Genomic DNA, 23,701 nt, shown 5'->3' with positions numbered 1-23,701 from the left:
AGGAACTCTATCAGCTCTTCCTTCTCTCGGAGAGGCAGCAGAGATCCGACTTGGAAGAACCTATCGGGATCATCTCCGATGACCACTTTTGTTAGATCCTCACATCGAGTGCCTTCATCTGGTTCTTCAAAGGGCAAACCCCGAGACTGTAGTTGCTATGAATCCCTCTCAGCTGCGTCCGAGGACTCGGCTGGGGCTTATGCTGAATGGCAGCTACCAAGCACTGACGAGCAACAGACTGGTCCCCTCGGATCTCGCGTATCTGCCCTCCTGACGGATATTTGACCTTTTGGTGCAAAGTAGAGGGGACAGCCCCCAGTGCGTGAATCCAAGGTCTGCCCACTAGTGCCGTGTAAGGCGAATACGCATCCACAACTATGAAATCTAATTCCACCACCTCGTCGCCAGACTGCACTGGTAACCGTATCCGGCCCTTCGGAACGACAGGCCTTCCTTCAAAGCTCACGAGGGGGAATCATACGGCGTCAGGTCCTGGGCTTTAGGCCTAATCCCCTGTAGAGGTCTGGGTACATTACCTCCACCGCACTTCCTGGTCCACCATCACCCTCTTTACATCGTACCCTCCTATCCTGAGGGTGATAACTAGTGCATCATCATGGGGTTGGGTGGTGCCAATCATGTCTTCGTCCGAGAATCCTATGACTAACGGGGCGCCAGACTTAGTTCTCTTGGGTCCTCGGCTTGACTCCCCTGCGGGTGGTCGACCTACTGACATAACTTTCAATGGCCAGGATCCTGTTCTTCCTGGCGCGGCGAGGACGACGTTTATAGTCCCTAGCGGCGGTTTTGTGAGGTCATCTCTGCGTGGCCCTGATCCCGTTTGCCCTCGGCCACTGGAGGGGTGCAGGAGGTGTTTCAATTTACCATCCGGACCAGTTGGTCCAGGTAATCCCACAGGCTCCTACAATCCTCCGTGGTGTGCCCATGGTCTTGATGGTACTGGCAGTAGAGATTATAGTTGCGTTTCTCGGGGTTTCCTATCATCTTATTCGGCCACCTGAAGAACGATTCATTCTTGATCTTTTCCAGGACCTGGTGTACTGGCTCTTTGAACACGGCGTTGACCAATTGAGGATTCATCGATCCCGATTGCCCGGCAAAATCCCTTCGCGGTTTATTGTAATTGTAGCGGTCCGACCGCGAATCCCTCCTCTCCTGAGAGATAACCTTGTCTTTTCCCTTGTCCTGCTGCTGATCTTCTTCAACCCTCTTATACTTCTCTATGCGGTCCATTAGCTGACGCACGTTTGCGACCGGTTTGCCAGATAGAGACGCCCTCAAACCGTGATCAGTAGGGAGGCCGAGCTTGAATGTGCTGAGGGCCATTGCATCGTTGTTACCTTCCACCTCATTGAACATTTCCCAGTACCTATCTGAATATGCCTTCAAGGATTCACCTTCCCGCATGAATAAGGATAGCAGGGAAGAAACAGGTCTGACCGCTCTTCGGCATGTAACAAAACGGGAACCGAATGCCTGAGTGAGTTCTTTGAAGGAGTTGATGGAGCCTGCCTTCAAACCGTCAAACCACCTCATGGCCACAGGCCCTAGACTGGAAGGGAAAACCTTGCACATCAGGGCTTCGTCTCTGGCGTAGACAGCCATCCTTTGGTTAAAATGACTCACATGCTCCACGGGGTCAGTCTTACCATTATAGATGGCGAACGTTGGCTGGTTAAAACGCCGAGGGAGTCTAGCCCCCTCTATCCTGCGCGTGAAGGGCGACTCAGATATCTGGTTCAAAGCCCTGTTCATGGCATCGTTCTCCATGTCCTCGTGTGATGGACTTCTACGTTGTCTCTTACGATGGGATTCCTCCTCACAAGTGTAGGACTCGCTGGCTGGTGTTTTGGATTTGTGCTGATAAGAGACATCTCGCTCATCATCAAGATCATCCTCAGAATATGAGGAAGCCCGTTTCCTCTTTGCATGGCGCAGCTCTCTCTTTAGTTTTTCTATTTCCAGTTGCAAGTCGCGGTTCTTCTTTGCATGGGACATGTGACTTCCGCTCTGCGATTGGCCCTGGCTAAGGCGCACTGTGTGTACGCTACCCTCACGATTTTGTCTCCCCACCAGGTTGGCGAAATGGTCCACGTGTTGGGATGCCCTGGATTCTGCTTGCTGTTCACCTTGTCCTGCCATCATCAACTGTTGTTTTCACTCTTGCACAAGCTCTTCCCACAGACGGCGCCAATTGTAGGGTCAGTTTTTGCGGCCCAAGCCCAAGAGGTATGGATTCGGAACCCACTGAGCCCAAAACAATAAATTTTGTAGAGAGTGGGCGAAAGGGCTAGGCAAATAATGAAAATAACAGTATTAAACAACAACACCAATGCGAGAAGTTGAATTAATGTGCTCTCGGACTAATATGAGTATTCTGTCCGAAGAGATGTTTTTCATTGATAATCAAAGGTTACAATTTCTGGAGCTACAACCATCTAATATCTCCTTTCTCTCTCCTGTTTTTCCTCCCCTTCTATCAGGGGTACCCTTCCCTTATATAGCATTACCTTCTTACATCTCCTACGTCCACTTGTTCATCATCCAGGCTCCCACTTGAGTACATGTCCCATCATCCCACCTTTAGCCTTATGTGAGTGGCGGTAGCTGAGAAAGCACTGTTCAGGTGTCCTGTCCACATAAATGCGGCCAGAAAGGTAGGTACAGTGCATTAAATGTGGTGGTTGAAGTATGCCTCCTTGATATTTCTCCGTTGCCGTTATCTTTATGTGTGTCCGAGGTTCCTCTCCCTCTTGACACTTGTCAAATAGATCACTTGAACCTCCCATACTCGTGCTTGATCAAACCTCTTCGGATCCGAGGGCTCATGACTACTCGGACATATGAGCATCTCCTCGGATGGAATACGTGTTCATCTCCAGGCATCCCCCATTGGCGTGGGCATCCGACTGAAAGCCCCATCTCCTCGGATGAAGAGTGTTCCTCATTCAGGGCCTTGGGCCAATAAGTTGGGCTGGGTTTTTCTCCCCCCACAAGTAGTATTAGATATAATTAACGGTAATTTTGGACTTGTCAAAAGTTGATAGAAAAGTCCAAAGCCCATTAAAGCTATTGTCTTATTTCTTCCATTTTGGTCCCACTCCAAGCCACATACTAGAGCCCAGTTGGAAAGGCCCAAAAGGTTAGTCCAATTAGATAATCAGTTATAAGGAGAGAAACATACAGAATTTTTGTAAGATACAAGAAATTGTATGTATGTGAGTGTTGGACACTTTCTAATTCTCTCTTGAACAAATTCATATAACTGATTAAGAGACCACACTTCTTAGGCATTAGTGGAATTGGAGTGAAGATTAAAAATGTTCCCAAATACTTCTAATTTTTGTTTGAAATTCACCATACCAAGGTACACTTTCTTGTTCTTAAACTCTGAAATTTACATAGTACATGTTATCAATTGCGAATGAAATAGAACCGTTTATTTTTTCGCTACGTATGTTTTGTATGCGATACAAACATGTATTTTTCCATCAGCATTGACTACCCAGACACTCTTTTGTGCATATAATTTTTATAATACAATCATTGTGAGACAAATGCAACAAAAACAAACTGTTGAAAGGAAGTAGAGAAATTAGAGAAGCAGGGAACATTCAAACAATGCTAACTATTGTTTACGCTTAGGGAGCAAATTGGATTTTTTTTGAAAAGTCTTGGTAGGATAAGATATTAGCCAATGGTGGTTTTTATATTTTACCCAATTATTTATCGAATAAAATTTCACAAAGTACTCCAAATCATAAAACAAACACTTTATATAGCTTTGCCTACAAACTTGAAAACAAACCTTCTACATTACTCATGGCTTTGCAAATCAAATACCCTTTTGTATTTTTGATAGTATTTTTGATAAATATTCTATTAACTACATGGGATAATCTTTTAAAAATAACAAATAAAAATAGAAACTACATGGAAATATGGGATAAGGATATGTTAAATAAAAAGGTGGTTTTTTTTTTTTTTTTTTTTAAATATAGGAACCTTTTTTTTTTTTTTAGTTAGAAAATTGAAATGAATGTTTTTTTTTTTTAGGATAGATATAGATTAAGAAAACACAAGTTTACATCTTTCTTTAAAAAATGTCTTAAAAATATTTTTAATTTTTTATTTTATTGATTATATATCTATCTATATCTATCCTACTTCCTACTCACTTACAATATATATCTAAAGTTATGCTCCATTTTAAAATCCAAAACTTTTTAAAATCCCACTCACTTACGTCTTTTACTCACATTCTTTTTCAATGTTAAATAATATGGAAAATTACATTTTATCACCATAAACTATGTACTTGATTACACTTTGCATCATAAACTATCCAAATGTACACATTGCACCCTAAATATCATACTTATTACATTTTGCACTCCGGTGTTACTTTTGTTGTTATATTTGATGGAATCTTATTACACATGACGAACATATGTTTTTTGCTTAGGTTGAACAAACTTAAAAGACTGAAACACCCATCTTTAAAATCAATCAAAACAAAAGTCAAATTTTTCCATATCTCTCTGTCTCGCGTGCATGCCCCTCCCCACATTCAAATTCTTCTCAAAACCTCAGGTCCCACCCAATAATTACAAGTATCTGACTTTATAAGTTGCTTTTTTCCCTTTCTCTTGAGGTCAATGGATAAAATTGGCTACTGGCATACTAATTTGCAATGATTTTAATCTTACTTATTGCCTATTCTGTTTTAAAAATACATTCTAGTTGTTAGAAATCATTTCTTTAACAATGGTGTTTTTGAGTTTTTTCTACATTAAATTTCTTCTGTTTCGGTACAAGTACAAGGGAAAAAATATGACTAATGCTAGTGCCACAAATTGTAGCACAAGTTATGCCACAAGTTGTGGCACCAGCATTACTCAAAAAATATAATGGATTGTCCCACCCATGTGAGATAGAGAGAGGGACAAGACGATGGGTGAGGTGGGTTGGGTGGGAACTAAGGTTTTGAGAAGAATATGAATTTGGGAGAGGGACACACATGAGACAGAGAGGTGTAGATAAAATTGGCTTTTGTTTTAATTGATTTTGAAGATGAGTGTTTTAATCTTTTAAGTTTGTTCCACCTAAGCAAGAAGCACATGCTTGTCATGTGTAGTAGGATTCCATCAAACATAACAACAAAAGTAACACCGGGGTGCAAAGTATGATAGTTTAGATTGTAAAATGTGTATTTGGATAGTTTATGGTGCAAAGTATAATCTAATGCATAGTTTAGGGTGGTAAGTATGTAATTTCTTCTAAATAATAATAAAACTGCTTATCAATTATCATGTACGTGTTACACTCAAAACTTCCTACAATCATTTGCTATAAAAATATGGTAGTTTTTAATGCTAACCACAATAAACTTCTGATAAAGAGAAGGAATGTACTTCATGAGAAGAAAGTGGTAGATTATATCAAAAAGGGATTATTTTTGCAATTAGCAATTTTATGCAATTTATATATATTTGCTCTGTATTGTTGTGTACGTGTTATTTACTTATTTGATTTCTAGGCCATTGAACATCTTATGTTTCAACAAAATGATAATTAAATTAAGATTTTGTTTTATGTTATCTTGATTTTTGTCAATAAATTTCCTATCTTTCATGAGGTTTCTCCAAAAAAGAAAAGCAAAAGATCATGAAATTTTTGTGAGTAATTGCCTCAAATTTTATGACTATTTTATCGTGTGAGTTTCAAGGCTTGAAGACTTATGAATTTTTTGTTAACATCTTTTTTTTATGAGAGATGCTATGTCTACAACAATTTTACAACATTTTTACAACAAATTACAGGTGGTTAGTTGTTATTGGTTCAAATTTGAAACTAACACTAAGATTACTTTTTTGCCCCAACAATAACAACCAGTAATAACCTTCCACTTAGAATTTGTTGTAAAAATGTTGTAAACATATCATTTCTCTTTTTTTATTGGGTTTGTTTCTTTCTATTTTACAATATTAATGTAATAGAAATTCATCTTCAAAGTCTTTTAAGGCTTTCTTTCTTTACGAAATTTTCAGTATTTTTTTAGTACATTTTTGCAATTTACTTATTTGTATATTTTCTTTTTATGTATGTGATTTGTTTACAGCTTGAATTATTATTTGTTGTTATCTTTTTACTATATATCTTTTTGGGTGGTTTTAATTTTGGTATGGGAGGCCCACACAAATTTTGAGAAAGAAATTTCATCATAATTTCTTATAAGATAATTTTACTCTCTTCACAAATCCCATAATCTATAAGCTTAGAAAAAATCCAATTAGATTTTAATTGGATTTGCAATTTTGCATCATGTTTCCTATTTAATTTTAAAATTTGTATCAAATAAATTATTGAGTATAAAAATTAAAGAGTCCAAAACCAATTAAATATTAAAATTTGTATCAAATAAATTATCTAAGTTTTTAATTTTTGTTGCAAGTGAATCATTGGGTGCATAAACTGAAGAGTCTAAAACCAATTAAATATATATATATATATATAAATGAGAAATCATTACATATATTAGAAATCATTATCAAATATTGTGACTATATCTGAATTTGTGTTACCGGTGTGGCCACCTCACTCACGAAGACAAGGACTGTGAAATTTGGCTACAGAGTGAGGGTACCTTACGTCCTGAAGAATGCCATTTTGGTTCAGGACTACGAGCACCTGCCTTCGTTGCGTCAAGGAAGCATGTAATCACCGTGCCAGGATTCTATGCAGCAAGGAAAAAGCCTGATAACAATGGCCCCACCCTCCCTGACGGCGATATCTCAAGCCATCCCTCGGTGATTGTTGGACTTACACAGGTTGCAGGTGATGGGAACGACAGTACTAAAGAAGTTAATGCAAATATGGCCACTCACAGGTCTAACTGCAACGCAAGGAAGGAATAGTAGGCTCAATTTGGAAGTTAATACCGTTATGAATAAGGGAAGTAATAGCGTGTCCAATTTGGGAAGTAATTCTATGATTACTCAACCAAGTAAATGTGTGATCAATCAAGATTTACTGCCCAAATTAGTTTCAGTTCAACAAACGGTGGAGAGTGATAAGCATTTAAAAGGAATTGAAGTCAAGTTGTCCAAATTTGATTTTCAAAATTCTCCAGCAATTAATAAACTCGGACCTGAGTCACGTGCTGTCAAGATGTCTCCTACCCAAACTCAGGTTAATGAAGCACGTGCTTCTCAAGTAACGGCTAGGGTTTCTTCCCCATCTAGCCAATTACGTGTTTTGCCATCATGGACCCGTAGAGTTAGAAACGAAACACACACGGCCAACCTTGGTTCAGAGACTATCTCAGGCCAAAAGTATTGGTTCAGCATTCGTGCATCAAGCTGAGTTACCTTCTAAGTGACTACAGGTTTCTCTGTGTGATAAGGAGGTATTTTTTGAAATGGTGGAGGCTAATCATCAGCCCCGCCAGTCACAATGAGTTTTCTAGCATGGAATTGTCGTGGGCTTGGGAACCTGCGAACAGGGAGAGAGCTCGTAGAAATTATACGGGCAAAAGATCCTTTTGTCCTTTTTTTAGCCGAAACTCTAATAGATGAAGCAAGGCTAGAGACTGTACAACAAAACATTGAATTTGATCATAGATGGTGGGGCCAAGAGAAGGTAGAGGAGGTGGATTGGTTCTCTTATGGAAATCTTGTCAACTTGAGGATTGAAAGTTCACGCACGTATTATATTAATGCTTCAATAGACAAGAATAAGAGCAATAACTGGCGCTTGCCAGGTTTTTATGGGGAACTAGAGATAGCTAGAAGGTTTGAGGCCTAGAACAAACTGAGGTCTCTTAATAGACACTTTGAAAATGGCAATTCAATATGGAAAAGGCTTGATAGAGGTCTTACTACTAATGGGTGGTTCCTGAAATTCCCAGGGTCACGTGTTCATCACTTACATTGTGATTCTTCAGATCATAGTCCACTCTTAGTAGTCCTAGCACCGTTAGACATCCCAACACACAAAAAAATATTCCGGTTTGAGGAGATGTGGTTGTCAAATCCGACTTGTGAAGAAACAATACAAGCAACATGGAACTCAATGGTAGGTTTGGACTTGGATTCTACAATATTATCTAAGGTGGAAAAATGTGGTAAAGACTTACTTTGGTGGAATCGAAATGTGTATGGCAGTGTGAGACAAGAGTTTATAAAAAAGAAAGAATTATTATGTAGGGCCAAATTTGAAGCACAAATCAATGGTGTTAACCATCATGTTAGGGAGTTAAAATTTGAAGTTGGTGTGCTGATGGATAGGGAGGCTTGCATGTGGGCTCAAAGGTCACGGCTTTTGTGGGCAAGCCAAGATGATAAAAATACAAAATATTTTCATAGTCGAGCAACGAAGAGGTACAAGAAAAATCAGATTAGGGGGATTAGAGATTAGGTGGATGCTTGAAGGACCCAACTTGATGAGATTTCTACTATATTGATAAGGTACTATCAGAATCTTTTTACCACTTCAAGACTGGAGAACTCAAGCAATGTGTTGGTACATGTCCCTCAAATCATAACAGAAGAGATGAATCAATCTCTTACTTGTGACTTCATGGAGAAAGAAGTTTCAGAAACCTTGCAACAGATAGCTTCGCTTAAAACTCTAGGGCCTAATGGAATGCCACCATTATTTTATCAACATTTTTGGAGTACTGTTGATAAGGATGTCACTTCTTCAATTTTATCTTGGCTAAACTCAGGTACTTTACCCCATCCCATAAATCACACCTTCATTACGCTCATACCTAAGATTGATAATCCTGAATATGTTCACCAGTTTCACCCTATTAGTCTTTGTAATGTACTGTATAAAATATTCTCTAAGGTGTTAGCCAATCGGTTGAAAAAAGTCTTGCCACATATTATTACCAAGCATCAATCTACTTTTACAAAAGATAGGTTGATTTCTGATAATATCTTAGTTGCATTTGAAACACTACATTGTATGCAAAGACATAATTCAGGTACCTCCGGATTTATGGCACTCAAATTGGATATGAGTAAGGCATATGACCGAGTTGAGTGGAGTTTTCTTGAAGAGCTGATGAGGAAAATGGGTTTTCATGAGAGATGGATTAATTTAACTATGGTTTGTGTGAAGACAATAGCATATTCCATTTTAGTGAACGGTGAGCCAAGGAGTCTCATCCACCCATCTAAAGGCATTAGATAAGGTGACCCTCTTTCACCCTTTCTTTTTCTACTATGTACTGAAGGGTTGAATTGGTTGATTAAACAAGCGGAGGTGAATGGAGATATTCATGGTTTCTCTCTTTGTAGGAGGGGGCCAAAACTAACACATCTGTTATTCGTAAATGATAGTCTTCTCTTTTGCAAGACAACAGTGGAGGAGTGTGGCAATGTGTTGGATATTTTGAAAAAATATAAGGAAGCTTCAAGTCAAAAGGTGAATAGGGACAAGACATCTCTCTTAAAATCAGTTCCTAATGAAACCAAGTCAAGTATCAAACAAGCCCTTGGAGTGCAGGAGATTTTGCAATATGAGAAGTACTTGGGCTTTCCTTCACTAGTGGGGAAGGGAAAAAAGGCAAGCTTCAATTACATCAAAGAGAAGGTATGGAAAAACTCCAAGGTTGGGAAGGAAAGCTACTTTCACAAGCAGTAAGGGAAGTATTGATCAAGGCAGTGATCCAAGCTATACCTGCATATACTATGGGGTGTTTTAAAATTCCTTTAGGGTTGTGCCATGACATTAAAGCACTAATAAAGAAAATTTTTTTGGGGACAAAGAGGTGACCAGAGAAAAATCCATTAGGTGAGATGGGGTGAGTTGACAAAATAAAAAATGGTTGGTGGGATGGGATTCAAAGATTTGGCTCTTCACAATGATGCACTTTTGGCTAAGCAAGCTTGGCGCATTTTACACAATAAGACCTGATAGACCAAGAATATATTGACCCTTTGTGATTAATTAATAAATTAATTAGCCAATTTAATTAATTAATTCAATTAGCATACAATATGCATGGCAGCACAAAAAAATCACCAATTAAACTAAATGCAGCGGAAATTAAATTAACACGGTGATTTGTTTATGAATGGGGAAAACCTACACGACAAAATCCCACTTGGTGATTTTAAGGTCACCACTCTTGAGAATTCACTATTATCATAACAAACAGTTACAAGTAAAGGAATCTCAGGACCTTATACCAACCTACAATTGAACCTTTACCCCAATACTCAATTAGACTTGTTCTGTAGTGACAATCTCTCCTTTTTAATGTACGGCTTTCAGTACGTGACTAATCAATAGATGCGCGAATCCCAGTGTGCGATTTAATCACCAACTTGAGAAGGATATTAGCTGCAAAGTTTTTCAGTTCATCACATGATGAAGATCAAGAAGCACCTTGGTCACAAAACCCTATGGTGTACAAACACATCAACTTCTTCAAAAGAAAGATGAACTAGGGCAAATTCTGTCTCCGGTCATAATTTGCATGAACATGACTTTGCTTCACACTTGCGCAACTATGCAACCTTTGACGGCCTTTAAAATAATCCTTATATATGTTTAGGGTAGTGAGAAAAGAAAGCCTAAACACAAACTCACAAATTGGATGAAAATCAGCTTTAAAAAACTGAATTTCATAAACCTCGATAGATAGCTTATCTGTCGAGATAGCTGTCAAGCATCGGGCTTTGCAGCTTTTAAATCTCAATAGATACTAGTTGTCGAGTTTTAAAATCCGTCACTTTTTCTCTTGATTCTTGGACAGACTTGCATGGCTTTAACACTTAATCTTGAAATCTTGTTTCTTGAAGTATTAAAACACATCCTAGATCTACCAATTACAAGTAAAGTGCATTTTGGCAAAAGATTAGACAATTACATAAAATATTGACATATGTTCCTAACATGATTTATATATATCCTAACAATCTCCCCCTTTGGCAATCCATGACAAAGCCATAACAAACAAATGAATATATGAAAGAAGTCATAAATCACTCAACTCATATTCACTTGTTGAATACAATAAAATCTATTCTAATACAAACTCTTGAAAAATTTTGCAAGAAGAGAGTCCATGGCAATGAAGACTTTGACAACCTGTATTTCTGAAACACTTTAAACAAAACTCATCACGGCATTTTAGTGTGAAACAGAAATAATAAATTGCATACAGTATATAAGAATCGTGTGCATAAGGAGAGAAAAGAAACAACACATGTAAAGATAGGTGAAAGAAAGTAATAACAACCTCAATATATATATATATATATATATATATATATCAACATAAGTACAAGGTTTGCTATCACTAAGTGGTCACAAGACCGATGTACAAAAAAATAATGTATCTAAAATAGAAAGAAAAGAAAAGATACAAAAAGTCTTCACTACATCCCTTATAAACACTCCCCCTAACAAAAATCTCCTATACTAACTCTCCCCTTAGGTATATGACTATTCTCATATCAAAGCTCCTCCCCCTTTTTGTCACGAATGACAAAGGGTAAGTACATCAAGTAGACATCATATCATCACTAGGCGAGTTAGCACTATCGTCCTCATCACCATCATCAGCAGAGTCACCAGTACACAAACACACACTATTTTTGTATTTTTTTTTTCAAATTTTCAAATTATTTTTTTTTCTTTTATGAAAACAAAATAAAACAAAACTGAAAATAAGCAAACAAAAACATGTTAAACAAAGCAATGCAATGCATAAAACTAGATGCAAATGTATGAGGAAAAAGAAGAAGAAGGAAAGATCAATCCATGGAAATGACACTAGTGTTTTGGCGAAGGAATTCAAACCGTTTGCTATCAAGAGGTTTGGTAAACAAATCAGCCTTCTGATCATTAGTGTGAATGAATTGAAGAGTAAGAGTACCATCTTTAACAAGCTCTCAAATGAAGTGATGTCGAATCTCTATGTGTTTAGTTCGAGAATGTTGAACCGAATTCTTAGAGATGCTGATGGCACTGGTATTGTCGCAATAGATGTTAAGATGCTTTTGACAAAGCTGTAATCATCGAGGAATTTTTGCATCCATAGAAGTTGGGTGCAACAGCTACCGGCAGCAATATACTCAGCTTCTGTAGTGGATAATGAGATGGAATTCTGCTTTTTGCTCATCTAGGAGACACGATTATTACCCACATAGAAACAACTCTCCGATGTACTCTTTCTATCATCAGCATTCTCAGCCCAGTCAGTATCAGAATACCCAACTAAGACATCATTTGTGTCCTTACTATATCACACACCAAAGTCAGTAGTGGTTTTATCATACGTTATGATTCTTTTCAAAGCAATCATATGAGACTCTTTAGGATTAGTCTAATATCTAGCACACACTCACACATTGTAACTAAGGTTAAGTCTACTAGCAGTAAGGTAAAGAAGACTACCTATCATGCTTCTATAAAGAGATGAATCTACACTTTTACCTAATAAGTCAATAATGACATTTGGGCTCATAGGGGTTCTAACAGAACTAGCAGATTCCAAACTAAATTTTTTCACAAGATTTCTTGCATATTTAGATTGAGATAGAAATATACTTGAATCTTGTTAACAAATTTGCAAGCCAAGGAAGTGAATTAGCTCTCCAATCATGCTCATCTCGAACTCGACCTGCATGAGTTTTGAGAAACTTTGAGCAAGTTCATCTTTGTTGACCCAAAGATGATATCATCAACATAGACTTGAGTAAATATCAATTCGCAGTCTTCCTTTTCTATGAAGAGAGTTTGATTAACTTTTCCTCTTGTGAACCCATGTGACACCAAGTATTGTGTGAATCGATCATACCAAGCTCTAAGGGCTTGCTTTAAACTATAAAGTGTCTTCTTGACGTAGAATACATGATCCGGAAAGTGTGGATCAATGAATCCTTTTGGTTAAGCCACATAGACATCTTGTTTAAGGAACTCATTCAAGAAAACAATCTTTACGTCCATTTGGTATGGCTTGAACTTCAAGTGACATGCTAGGTCTAGGAGAATTCTGATGGATTCCATATGAGCTACTGGAGCAAATGTATCATCATAGTCTACTCCTTCCATTTAAGAATATCCTTGAGTTACAAGACAAGCCTTGTTGCAGATCACATTGCCCTCCTTATCAGTCTTATTGCGAAATATCCACTTTGTGTTGATGATGTTCTCACCCTCTGTTAGAGTCTAGACATCATTCCTCTAAAACTGAAACAGTTCATCATGCATAACTTCAACCTAGCTTTCATCCTGAAGAGCTTCCTCAACTTTATTGGGTTCAACCTGCGACAAGTAATAAGAATAAGACACAAAGTTAGCAACACATTTATCAACTGTACGCTTCTTTAGTGTAAGTTCATTCATGTTTCCTTAGTGTAAGTTCATTCATGTTTCCCACAATATTTTTAGGAGGATGATTCAATTTGATCTTGGAGGAAGGACCTTTCTCTTCATGGGATTCAGAATTATGTGAAGTAGATATGTCAGCTGAATCTTCTTCAACATTTGGAGTACCGGGAGTAGTTGGAGATGCAAGTTGTTGCTCAACAATTTCTTGAACTTCCTTAGGTTCGAGAGGAAGAATTTCTTTGGGGATTTCCTTACTAAATTTTTCAGAACCAGACTCTAAAGATTCATCAATAACAACGTTCATCGTTTCCATTTCCTTTATGGTTCTTTTGTTGTATACTCGATAAGCCTTACTTGTAGAGGAGTATTCCAGAAATATTCCTTCATCGCTTCAAGAGTCAAATTTTTCCACATTCTCTCTGTCCTTGAGAATGAAACAAGTACTTCCAAAAATTTTGAAATACTTTACATTTGACTTCCTTCCCTTCCATAACTCATATGGAGTTTTCTTAATACCAAGTCTGAAATACACTTGATTAACCGTATGACATGTAGTGTTAACAGCTTCTCCCCATAAGTTTCTAACCACATCCTTGTTGTGCAACATGGCTCTAGCCATCTCTTGAATAACCCTATTCTTTCTTTCTACTACACCATTCTCCTGAGGGGTAATAGGAGTAGAGAATTCTTGAGATATACCTGATCTTATACAAAAAGGACTCCATATATGAGTTTTCGAATTTTTTACCATGATCACTTCGAATTCGATCAATCTTCGGGCTCTTCTCATTCTACAATCTTGTGCACAAGGCTTCAATGTGCTTAGGAGCAACAGACTTGGATTGTAGGAGTATGACCTAAGTGTACCTAGTGAAGTCGCCTACCATAACCATGACGTATCTCTTTCCACCAAGAGACTCGGTTCTAGTTGAACCCATAAGATCCAGATGTAGTAGCTCCAATGGTCTGGATGTAGCAGACGTCTGAGTACTCGAATGTTTAGCTTTAGCTTTTTTTCTAAGCTAACATGGTCCACACATTACATTGCTCACTCTACTGAGCTTTGATATCCCCAGAACTGACTTATGCTTAGATACAATTGAAAGATGTTTGTAACTAGCATGTCCCATACTTTGGTGCCATAGATCTTCATTTGGTAAACGAATACTATTGCACACAATATCAGCATTAGGAACTAAGCCATAACAGTTGTCTAGAGTGCAAACATCACTTACGAGTTTCTTTCCAGACTCATCCATGATAAAACATTTTTCCTTTGAGAATAGTATCATGAAGTCTTGATCATATATCAGAGTTATGCTCAACATGTTCACTCTCAGACCTTCTACATATAGAACATTTACAATGCCTGGCAGTCCAGGTAGAGAGATGATTCCTTTTCCTTTAATCTATGATTTGCTCCCATCACTAAAAGTGACATTACCACCTTTGTAAACTGATTTTTTTTGCTGTTTACATCAAATAAACCTGCCATGTTTTGAGTTTTTAATGGCATTTACATTCTCACGTGCTATTGTAGGTTTATCATCTCAGCTTTGGATTTTAACACCCTTTTTTACTATTCAACAAGAACTATTGAATTAAATTAAGAGGTCAATACAGCCAAATTTCTCCATTGTTGGTTTTATTTAGATTTGTATCTCTTTATCATTTGTTGATGTTTGATTAAGAAAATATTTGAACAAAAGTAGCTTTGAGAAGATTATTAAATATGTCCTTTTTCACTTTTAAAACAAATGCTAATTTTACTTTCGTTTTTCCATCTTATAATAGTAAAAGAGAAAATGGAAAATGCAAGATTAGAACGACAGAAAAAAGGAGGATTATGTTTGAGAAGTGATCCAAAAGAAAACAGTATGAAATACAAAATACTTTACAAAATAAAGTTGCTGAAAGTAGAAAATATAGAAAAATGGTCATTGCTGGAAAAAAAAAAAAAAAAAAAAAAAAGGTGAGACAAAATGGTAGTCAATCATGAAATTATGAAATACAAAATACTTTACAAAATAAAGTTGCTGAAAGTAGAAAATATAGAAAAATGGTCATTGCTGGAAAAAAAAAAAAAAAAAAAAAAAGGTGAGACAAAATGGTAGTCAATCATGAAAATGTTATTGAACCTTGGAATTTTGGCCCACCTTCTTATGTATGTAACCATTGTGGTGTGGTGTTATTGTATGAAGAAAGAAGTGTAAAATCTAAAAGGCTTAGAATTCCAAAGTTTTCTTTGTGCTGTATGGAGGGTAAGGTGAAGTTGCCTTTGCTTAAAAAAACACCTCCTCTTCTTAATGAGTTATTAGATCCTCTTGGTGGACGACGATCTAAAACATTTAGAACTCAAATAAGGAGTTATAACGCAATGTTTGCAATGACATCCATGGGTGGCAAGGTGGATAATAAAGTTAACAATGGTAGAAGCCCATACATTTTCAGACTTAATGGTCAAACCCATCATAGGATTGCAACACTTCTTCCTCATAATGGTGAGGACCCACAGTTTGCATAGTTATATTTCTATGATACTGAAAATGAAGTCCAACATAGAATGAATGTCTTTAGTGGTGGTACAGTTAACAAAGACCTTGATCCATCTATCGTTAATGCATTGGTCCAAATGTTTGATGAGACAAACAATTTAGTGAAGATATTTCGTATGTCTAGAGATCGTTTCATAGAACGTGATATTCATCGTTTAAGATTACATCTTATTGGGTCACGAACTACAGATGGAAGAGAGTACAATCTTCCTGCATGTTCTGAAATTGCTGCAGTCATTGTTGGCGATATTGGTGTTGATAATGCATTTCGTGATATTATTGTGGAATTAAAAGGAGGGTTACATAGGATCAATGAGTTGCATCCATCGTACATGGCATTGCAATATCCTATTTTATCTCCATATGGTGAGAATGGCTTTAGGCTTGGCATTTTGTGCAGAAATATAGATGAGATTAGATCTGACACAAATGACTTCATTACTATGAGTATTATGCATTCTGATTGCAAGAGCGGGATGATGAGGGACAAACATTGATATCGGGTGGTCGATTATTTCAGCAATTTGATGTAAATGCCTATACATGTATTGAGGCAATAAGACTTATGTCGGTGAAAAATAATCAAGAAAAGTTGAGAATTGAACTGTACAATGGATTGAAGGATGCGGTTATGAGAGGTGATACCACCCCTGCATTCAATGATCAAAATGAAACTCATGTTTTCAACTTGAAAGATAGTAGCTTTGGAGATTTATAAAATATCCATCCATCCTGGCTTTTCTCAAGTTAATAATCACTTGGAAAGAATAAGATTTCATCTTCTACATACTATGGCTCAAAGCGTACTATGAAAGTATTATTATAATTTTCATCCTTTTTTGTTTGTTTTTGGAAATGAATTTTTTTCAAAAGATAAAAGTGGTGAAAACGAAGAAATGATAGTAAAATTTAGAAATGAATTGTAAAAATGGTTTCATTAGAAATAATAAAGTTATAAGAATTTGATATCATTATGTTTCTTTTAAAAAAAAAAAAAAAAGTGAAGAGAGGAGAAGAAATGGAAAGAAAAATTTAGATTGTTATATCTGTATATCTGAACCATGGCATACTGTTTCAGAAAACAAAGTGTCTTTACTTATCATATTTCTTGGGTAAAACAATATAGTGTTCCATTAAGCAACTAAGCGTGCATCAACTACTCAGAAGATTTTCTCCCAAAAAAAAAAAATACTCAATAGATGATGAGAAGAAAACAATAGCCTATATAATATGACATGCAATTCCAAAACAACTTGTATAAGATTATCAAACTTCTATATCAAGATTGTGCTTTACTACTTTAAAAATTTTCCTTGAAAATATGAAAAAACTGGTGAACCATATTTGACATCACTACATTATATTCATGATACAAATTCTTATGCAAAACTCAATAGACATTATAAGTAAAATTTTGATGCATTCAAGCAGATATATAACTGATCCAAACAGCCACAATACAATTAAATACACTACATTGACTTGGTAGAAAAATTAAAATAACAAAAAACATAGTAATCAAAGATGAAATAAATCCATTCACTTTCAAGCTACAAATTCCCTCTCAAACTTTGACTTTGACAGTAAATCTCAAGTTTGGCATCAAGATGAAGCTGCAAACAAAGAAGAAGTTCAATATTGTTTACCCAAGGAAGAAGACAAAAAAGAAGCCTAAAACTGGCAAAAAAAATTCCAAAGGATGGATTAAACAGTCTACATAATTCTTTGAAGTAATCCAATATTAAATCCTAATTTATGGTCAAGTGCAAATTTCTTCTTGGAATTCTCTATTCTTTAAAAAGACTTTTGAGAGAGGGCTTGGTTTTGTTTGTTTTTTTGAGTCAAAGTAGTGTAAATCTCATTCACAACTCTAATGTGAGTTTGATTGACAGCAATAATCAAACACATTCAAGGCAATTCATCAAATGACAAAACACCCAACTCACATTTGCACCAAATCTAAGCAAGCCTAACTCACTGGCTTGAAGAAAGAAAGTCCAAAACCTCAGCTACAATTTTTTTACTACAAAGAGGCAAGTACTTTTAGCTGGAAAAAAAATGCAAGTCTAAAACTCTTCCCTAACCTATATATAAAAAAGAGAAAAAAAAAAAAATGAAAGAAACGTTCATCAAAGTATCCTTGACAGTAAGAAAGTCCAAAACCTCAGCATAATTTTTTTTTTTTTTTACCACAAAGAGGCAAGTACTTTCAGCTGAAAAAAAAAGAAAAAAAAAAAAGAAATTGCAAGTCTAAAACTCTTCCCTAACAAATATAAAAAAGATTTAAAAAAAGAAAAATGAAAGATACGTTCATCAAAGTATCCTTCACAGTAAAATATATTTTACTGCCCAAAAGAAACACACACACACACACACACACACAAAGGCTTCATGTGAGGATTATGCTTAATTATTTTGTAAAAATTAAGGTGATCATTATTTGGTCACTTAAGGCACAAAGCACTGAGCAAATAGACTTGTTGAGTCTATATTCCACCGCAAAAGTTCTTATGTGATTATTTAATATTAAAAAGGTCTATACTGACATACCGCTTACAGTTTCATTACAACCTAAACTAACTTGGATTTGGTTAATAACCCAAAACAAAATGAATTCTAACCCAAATACCTTAATCAAAACCAATCCAATAGTACATTAAAGTACTCCAATATTTCAGAAACCAAACACAGCCAGCCCAACATGAATGATATGTAAGTAAGTATTAACATAAGGAATCTAGGCTAGCCGGGAAAAAAAAAAATTTCACAATCACATAAATGAATTGTATATTTTGAGAGTGAGAGAGACCTATGTGTGGTCGACGATAAAAACAGTTATGTAAGTCAAGTGTGTATGGTTGGCCCCATTTGGATGGTGATGAAATCTGACGAATGTTTGGTTTTATGACTTTGACATTGAAATTTGCTATCAATTCATCAATATTTTTTCTCAAAATTGTGTAGCTTTCACGATGTTCAATAAAAATATAACACTTCAAATATTGGCATACAAATTAGCTTAAAAATAAATTGATAAGATTTAATATAAATTATAGAATAGCTTTCAATAGAAACTGGAATGTACCCAAAAGTGCAAATTTATTTTATAGAAAGAAACCATTTAGATTGGGATACAAATTAGCTTACAAAGAAATTGGTGAGATGTTATATAAATAATAGTTTAGCTTTCAATAGAAACTGTAATGTACCAAGTGCACATTTATTTTATTGAAGGAAACCCATTCAAATCATTCTTAATAAATATTAAAAGCAACAAAAATCAGACTCAACAATTTCTTTTGATACAAAATCAAAATCATATAGCTTTTTGGCAATCCAAATCACAATTTCTGACTATATCTTATCCCTTCCTACTGAAATCCCATATTGCCAATCATGAAAACTGTTTCCTATCCTATCTGGGTTTAACATTTAAGTTTTAGTAACTTCCAAGGGTAGATCAAAAACATTTTGAAAATCTAAATTGCCATCTGTAGGAATACAAAAGGAATCATCTTAAACATATTTAAATAAATTCTGAAGCGAAGTTTGAATAACAATAACTTAATCTAACTTTCATAATACAAAAAACATGCAACAGAGATTCTATAATAATTTGAAGAAGGCAATAAGACTTATAACATTGAGTTTTCTATCATTCAAGCCTCTTTCTCACCTTTATTGCAGCAGCTTCAGCTGCACCAGATGAAATCCCCATCTGAAATAAACTTCCTATCACATTCACCACAAATTTTGAAAACCTCAAAGACCAGCAAGCAGCAAAGTAATAAATATCTTTTCCCACTTAACCTGATTTTTTATAATAGCTTCCAATTTATTTGGACATTGTATTGTGAATGACAAATAGTTGATAATTTAAGATAGAGTTAGATATCTTTTTAATAATCCAAACCCAAAAAAATATGTTGCAAGCACATTACTGATATCAAATGCTAAACAACAAAGGTTAGCACATTTGATGCACATGGTAGGATAAGTAATAAATCCCACAATTGGCCTGGGGAAGGATTACATTTATTCATACATTAAGGGAGTGTTGTAGAATGGTAACAAACCTCAAAAATGTCTAAGTGAAAGTTAATGCCTCATTATTTAATAATTTGCAATGTATTATAATCTTTAATCATTTAAGCATTAATAAAATTAAAATGCAGAAGCAAACTAAATTGGCCATTTATATCTTGCATATTTCATAGTCTTTAGTTAATTTAACAATTTCAGCCAAAAGAAAAATCAGTTTTACAATATAACAGTTCTAGTCAATTGCAGCAAATAAAGTAATCCTTGGAAAGAACATTTACCTCATGCAATGAAGACTTCCTTACTGTGATTATTCATACAGCTTATAATATTTCTTTAGTACTGGATCAAATGTCATTAGCTAATTCTAAAAAGTACAACATGAAAGATTCTAGAAATTAAGGAATATGGATAATACACAGTTGTGGTGCATGATTAGAATACAATCTGATTGCAACACATCATGAATAGAATACACACCCTACTCACATAATCATGATGCCACATTTGAAGAGGCATTTTTATTTTTTTCATTTTTGTATGATACCTAAGATTGAACCATGTGTAATAAATTGGGAAAAAAAATGAATTCAACAAACTATTAAAATGGTAATACCCATTGTCTGAAATTAATACCCGATTCTTCAAAAGAATGAAACATTGAAGAAATTGAAAAGCATCCCCCAAAGAGATCCACGTTACTTCTTCTAAAAGACCTTGAAAAGGAAAAAGCCCAATAATCTATTGCTCTGTTGTGATCTTTAAAGTATCCAAAAGAAACTGGAACCCACTTAAGGACTTCCATTCCATTCATCTGAGTTTTAACTGAACACCATAAATAGATACCCACACATCAATTTAACCAAATGCCCAAAACAAAACAAAACAAAAAAAAAATCTTACTCAGACACCTTAATCAGAAATATAACCCAAAAAGTCAAATAAGAAACAATCCAGCCCAATTATTGAAACTTGATTTAATTTAATGTACAAACTGAAAAGCTAAGAGAAAAACTAACCGATCGCAGTTCCGGAAGGACGGTAGACGTTTTGAGGAAGTAAGCCTTTATGTGAATTGTAATCTTGAGAGAAATTGAGTGTGTTAAGGATATATGGCAATGGAAGTTTTTGATTTTCATTTTTTTTCTTTTTATCGGGTTGATTGGGATTGATGCGGGGCCAAACAGACAAGTTTATCACTGAAGTCAATTTTCAAACCATTTTAGGGTTTTTATGTTTTTTTTTTGCCTTACGTTGTACCGATCGAGCTCGAAACAGTGTAATGATTAGGCTTTTCTACCACAATAAATCAAAGGAAAAATCCCTAATGTTACCGAAAAAAAAAATATAAAGGGATAATTTGAAACCAAAGCATCCAAAGAAAGAGAATTAAAAACACACATATGAAAGAACCCTATAAAATTAAGTAAGGGGAACTACCGGTTTTGAATTCAAAAACATAGAAATATTGAAGATTTAAGATTCTAATTCGAATAGGAATAGCAATGGTGAGGAGTTTCAATCTTTCAAACTACAAAACTAGTATTTGAAGAGGAAAGGAGTACGCTGACCTTCAGTACGAAAAACAGAGACTATACCGGTGGAGGGTACGGTGGTCTGATGGTGGCAAAGCTTGACTTTCTTCTTAGATTTTTCTCTCTCCACCATCTATGACAGACCGAAGTTCTTTCTCCATCGTTCTCTTTCTTGGTTCTCTTCTCCTTTTCTTTCTGCAACGCATGTCTGTTTTGGGTTTTTTATGTATATATATATTTTTTAAGCGGGTTGGGTTTTTATAAGACTCTCCCCAAACGGAGCAACATCCGGGTTTTTAAAAGAGAAAACTATATACGTGTCAGCATTTTAGGAGGGCTTTTTTGCTTTACATGTCAGTACTTTGTAAAAGCTTCTGCTATTATATATAGTACTAGTCGCTAACCTCTGCTATGCACGAGAACTTACTTATTTGTGAGGTAGACTAAAATAATTTTATAAAATTTTAAATTGATTAAAAAACTACATCATTGCAATGGCTTACAAAAAAATTAGAAATAGAAAATTGGGTCAATAATATGCATATTATAGACATTTTGCAAACAAAAATCAATCAACCAAAAATCATAACTTTAATTAAGAAAAAAAAAATCACATGAACCCAAATAAAAATTCTCAATAAAGCAAAAACATATAAGGTAAAGAATTAAGATAAAAAAAATTCATATATAATATACCAAATAAAAATTTACTACTCCTTGGACTGGAAGACATATGTTGCAGTTTTGATTTTTCTCCAAAAAAATAGAGATGCTTCATCTACCATATACAATATAAAATAATTATTAGAAATTTCAACCCAAAAACTAAACTCATAAAAACACTATCAAAATATAGAGATTAACCCAAATACTCAAAAGAAAATCAATTCTAAACATAACAAAAAAATAAGATAAAATGAAAATCTCAAGCACATATGAAAGCAAATAAAAAAGAAAGAACCTACATTTTTTTTTGTTTTGTTTTTTTTTTTTTTGTTTTTAGTGAGTCTCTCTTCTTGTTTTTTTTTTTAATCTTAAAGTAAATTTAAGTTTAGGGTTTTGAGATGGTAATTGCTAGGGTTTTAAGGAGAGAAGAGAGAGTCCTAATAGGAGTCTCTTTCTTTTTTTCTTAAATCCTAAAGTTTTTTATTTATTTATTTTTTTATGTGAGTCTTTCTGTTTTTTTTTTTTTTTTCAAAACCTAAAGTGAGCCTCTTTTTTTCTTTTTTTTTCTTTTTTTTTTTAATTCTAACGTGAGGTATCTTAAAAAATTATAATTAATTTTTAATCTTCAATTTTATATTATATATAAATAATAATGGTCTAATTAGCTCTGGAGAGGCCAACAAAATATATCTAATAGAGTTTTACTTAAACTAAACTATTGTAACACTAAAAATATAATTACACGTTGAAGAGAAATAATAAATATATAAGATATAAAACCTAGAATAAAAAAAATCTAAAATAAAAAGAAAAAAATAGTGGTGATGTGGAAAATTGTGAGAGCTTCAGAAGTTTCGGTTTTATATATATATATATATATTAGATAATAATGACATATGTTCCTAACAAGTAAATCACATATATCCTAACAAAAACCTACACGGCAAAAACCCCACCAGGTGACTTTAAGGTCACCACTCCCAAGAATTCACTATTATCACAACAAGTGGTTACAAGTAAAGGAATCCCACTACCTTATACCAATTTACAGTTGAACTCTTACCCCAATACCCAATTGGACTTGTTATGTAGTGACAATCTCTCCTTTTCAATGCATGGCTCCTAGTACGTGACTAACCAATAGATGCGCAGATCCCAGTATGTGACTTAATCACCAACTTGAGAAGGATGTTGGCTGCAAAGTTCTTTAGTTCATCACACGATGAAGATCAAGAAGCTCCTTGGTCACAAAACCGTATGGTGTACCAACACAACAGCTTCTTTAAGAGAAAGATGAACTAGGGCAAATTTTGTCTCTTGATAGGCCACAAACTGAATGACCCCTTGTGATTAAACCAATTAATTAATTAGCCAAGTTATTAATTAATCAATTTATCATGCAATTGCGTGGAAGCACAAACAAATCACCAAATAACTAAATATGAAGCGAAAATTAAATGACATGGTAATTTGTTTACGAATGGGGAAAAATCTCGTGGCAAAAATCCCACCAGGTGATTTTCAGGTCAC

General features: G+C 35.1%; 1 protein-coding gene across 2 annotated transcripts; it reads right to left on the bottom strand.

Moving 5' to 3' along the window:
* Positions 1-17,329: 17,329 nt before the first annotated feature.
* Positions 17,330-21,764, bottom strand: LOC112022606 (uncharacterized). Of its 2 annotated transcripts, XM_065775891.1 has the most exons (4): positions 21,542-21,764; positions 20,607-20,795; positions 19,606-19,661; positions 17,330-17,542 (listed from the first exon to the last, which is right to left on the bottom strand). In XM_065775891.1, the coding sequence occupies exons 1-4, from the start codon at positions 21,636-21,638 to the stop codon at positions 17,480-17,482; spliced, it is 405 nt and encodes a 134-aa protein (XP_065631963.1). In that variant the 5' UTR covers positions 21,639-21,764; the 3' UTR covers positions 17,330-17,479. The 2 variants fall into 2 exon arrangements, 1 of the variants encoding a protein (XP_065631963.1); XR_010629919.1 differs by lacking the exon at positions 20,607-20,795.
* Positions 21,765-23,701: the final 1,937 nt, after the last annotated feature.

This window comes from Quercus suber, unplaced genomic scaffold (assembly GCF_002906115.3).
Source record: "Quercus suber isolate HL8 unplaced genomic scaffold, Cork oak 2.0 scaffold_121, whole genome shotgun sequence".
NCBI classification, from domain to species: domain Eukaryota; kingdom Viridiplantae; phylum Streptophyta; class Magnoliopsida; order Fagales; family Fagaceae; genus Quercus; species Quercus suber.
The sequence above is the reverse complement of the archived record's forward strand: the minus strand, read 5'-3'. Positions and strand labels throughout refer to the sequence as shown.

Bases quoted from the DNA above. Each gene is read 5' to 3' on its own strand.
- LOC112022606 (XM_065775891.1), bottom strand. From the start codon at position 21,638: ATGGTGGAGAGAGAAAAATCTAAGAAGAAAGTCAAGCTTTGCCACCAT. The intron at 20,796-21,541 runs GTCAGCGTACTC...TATGGTGTTCAG, and splicing joins CTCTGTTTTTCGTACTGAAG to TTAAAACTCAGATGAATGGA. The intron at 17,543-19,605 runs GTGAGAAAGAGG...CTTTGTTTGCAG, and splicing joins CTGAAGCTGCTGCAATAAAG to CTTCATCTTGATGCCAAACT.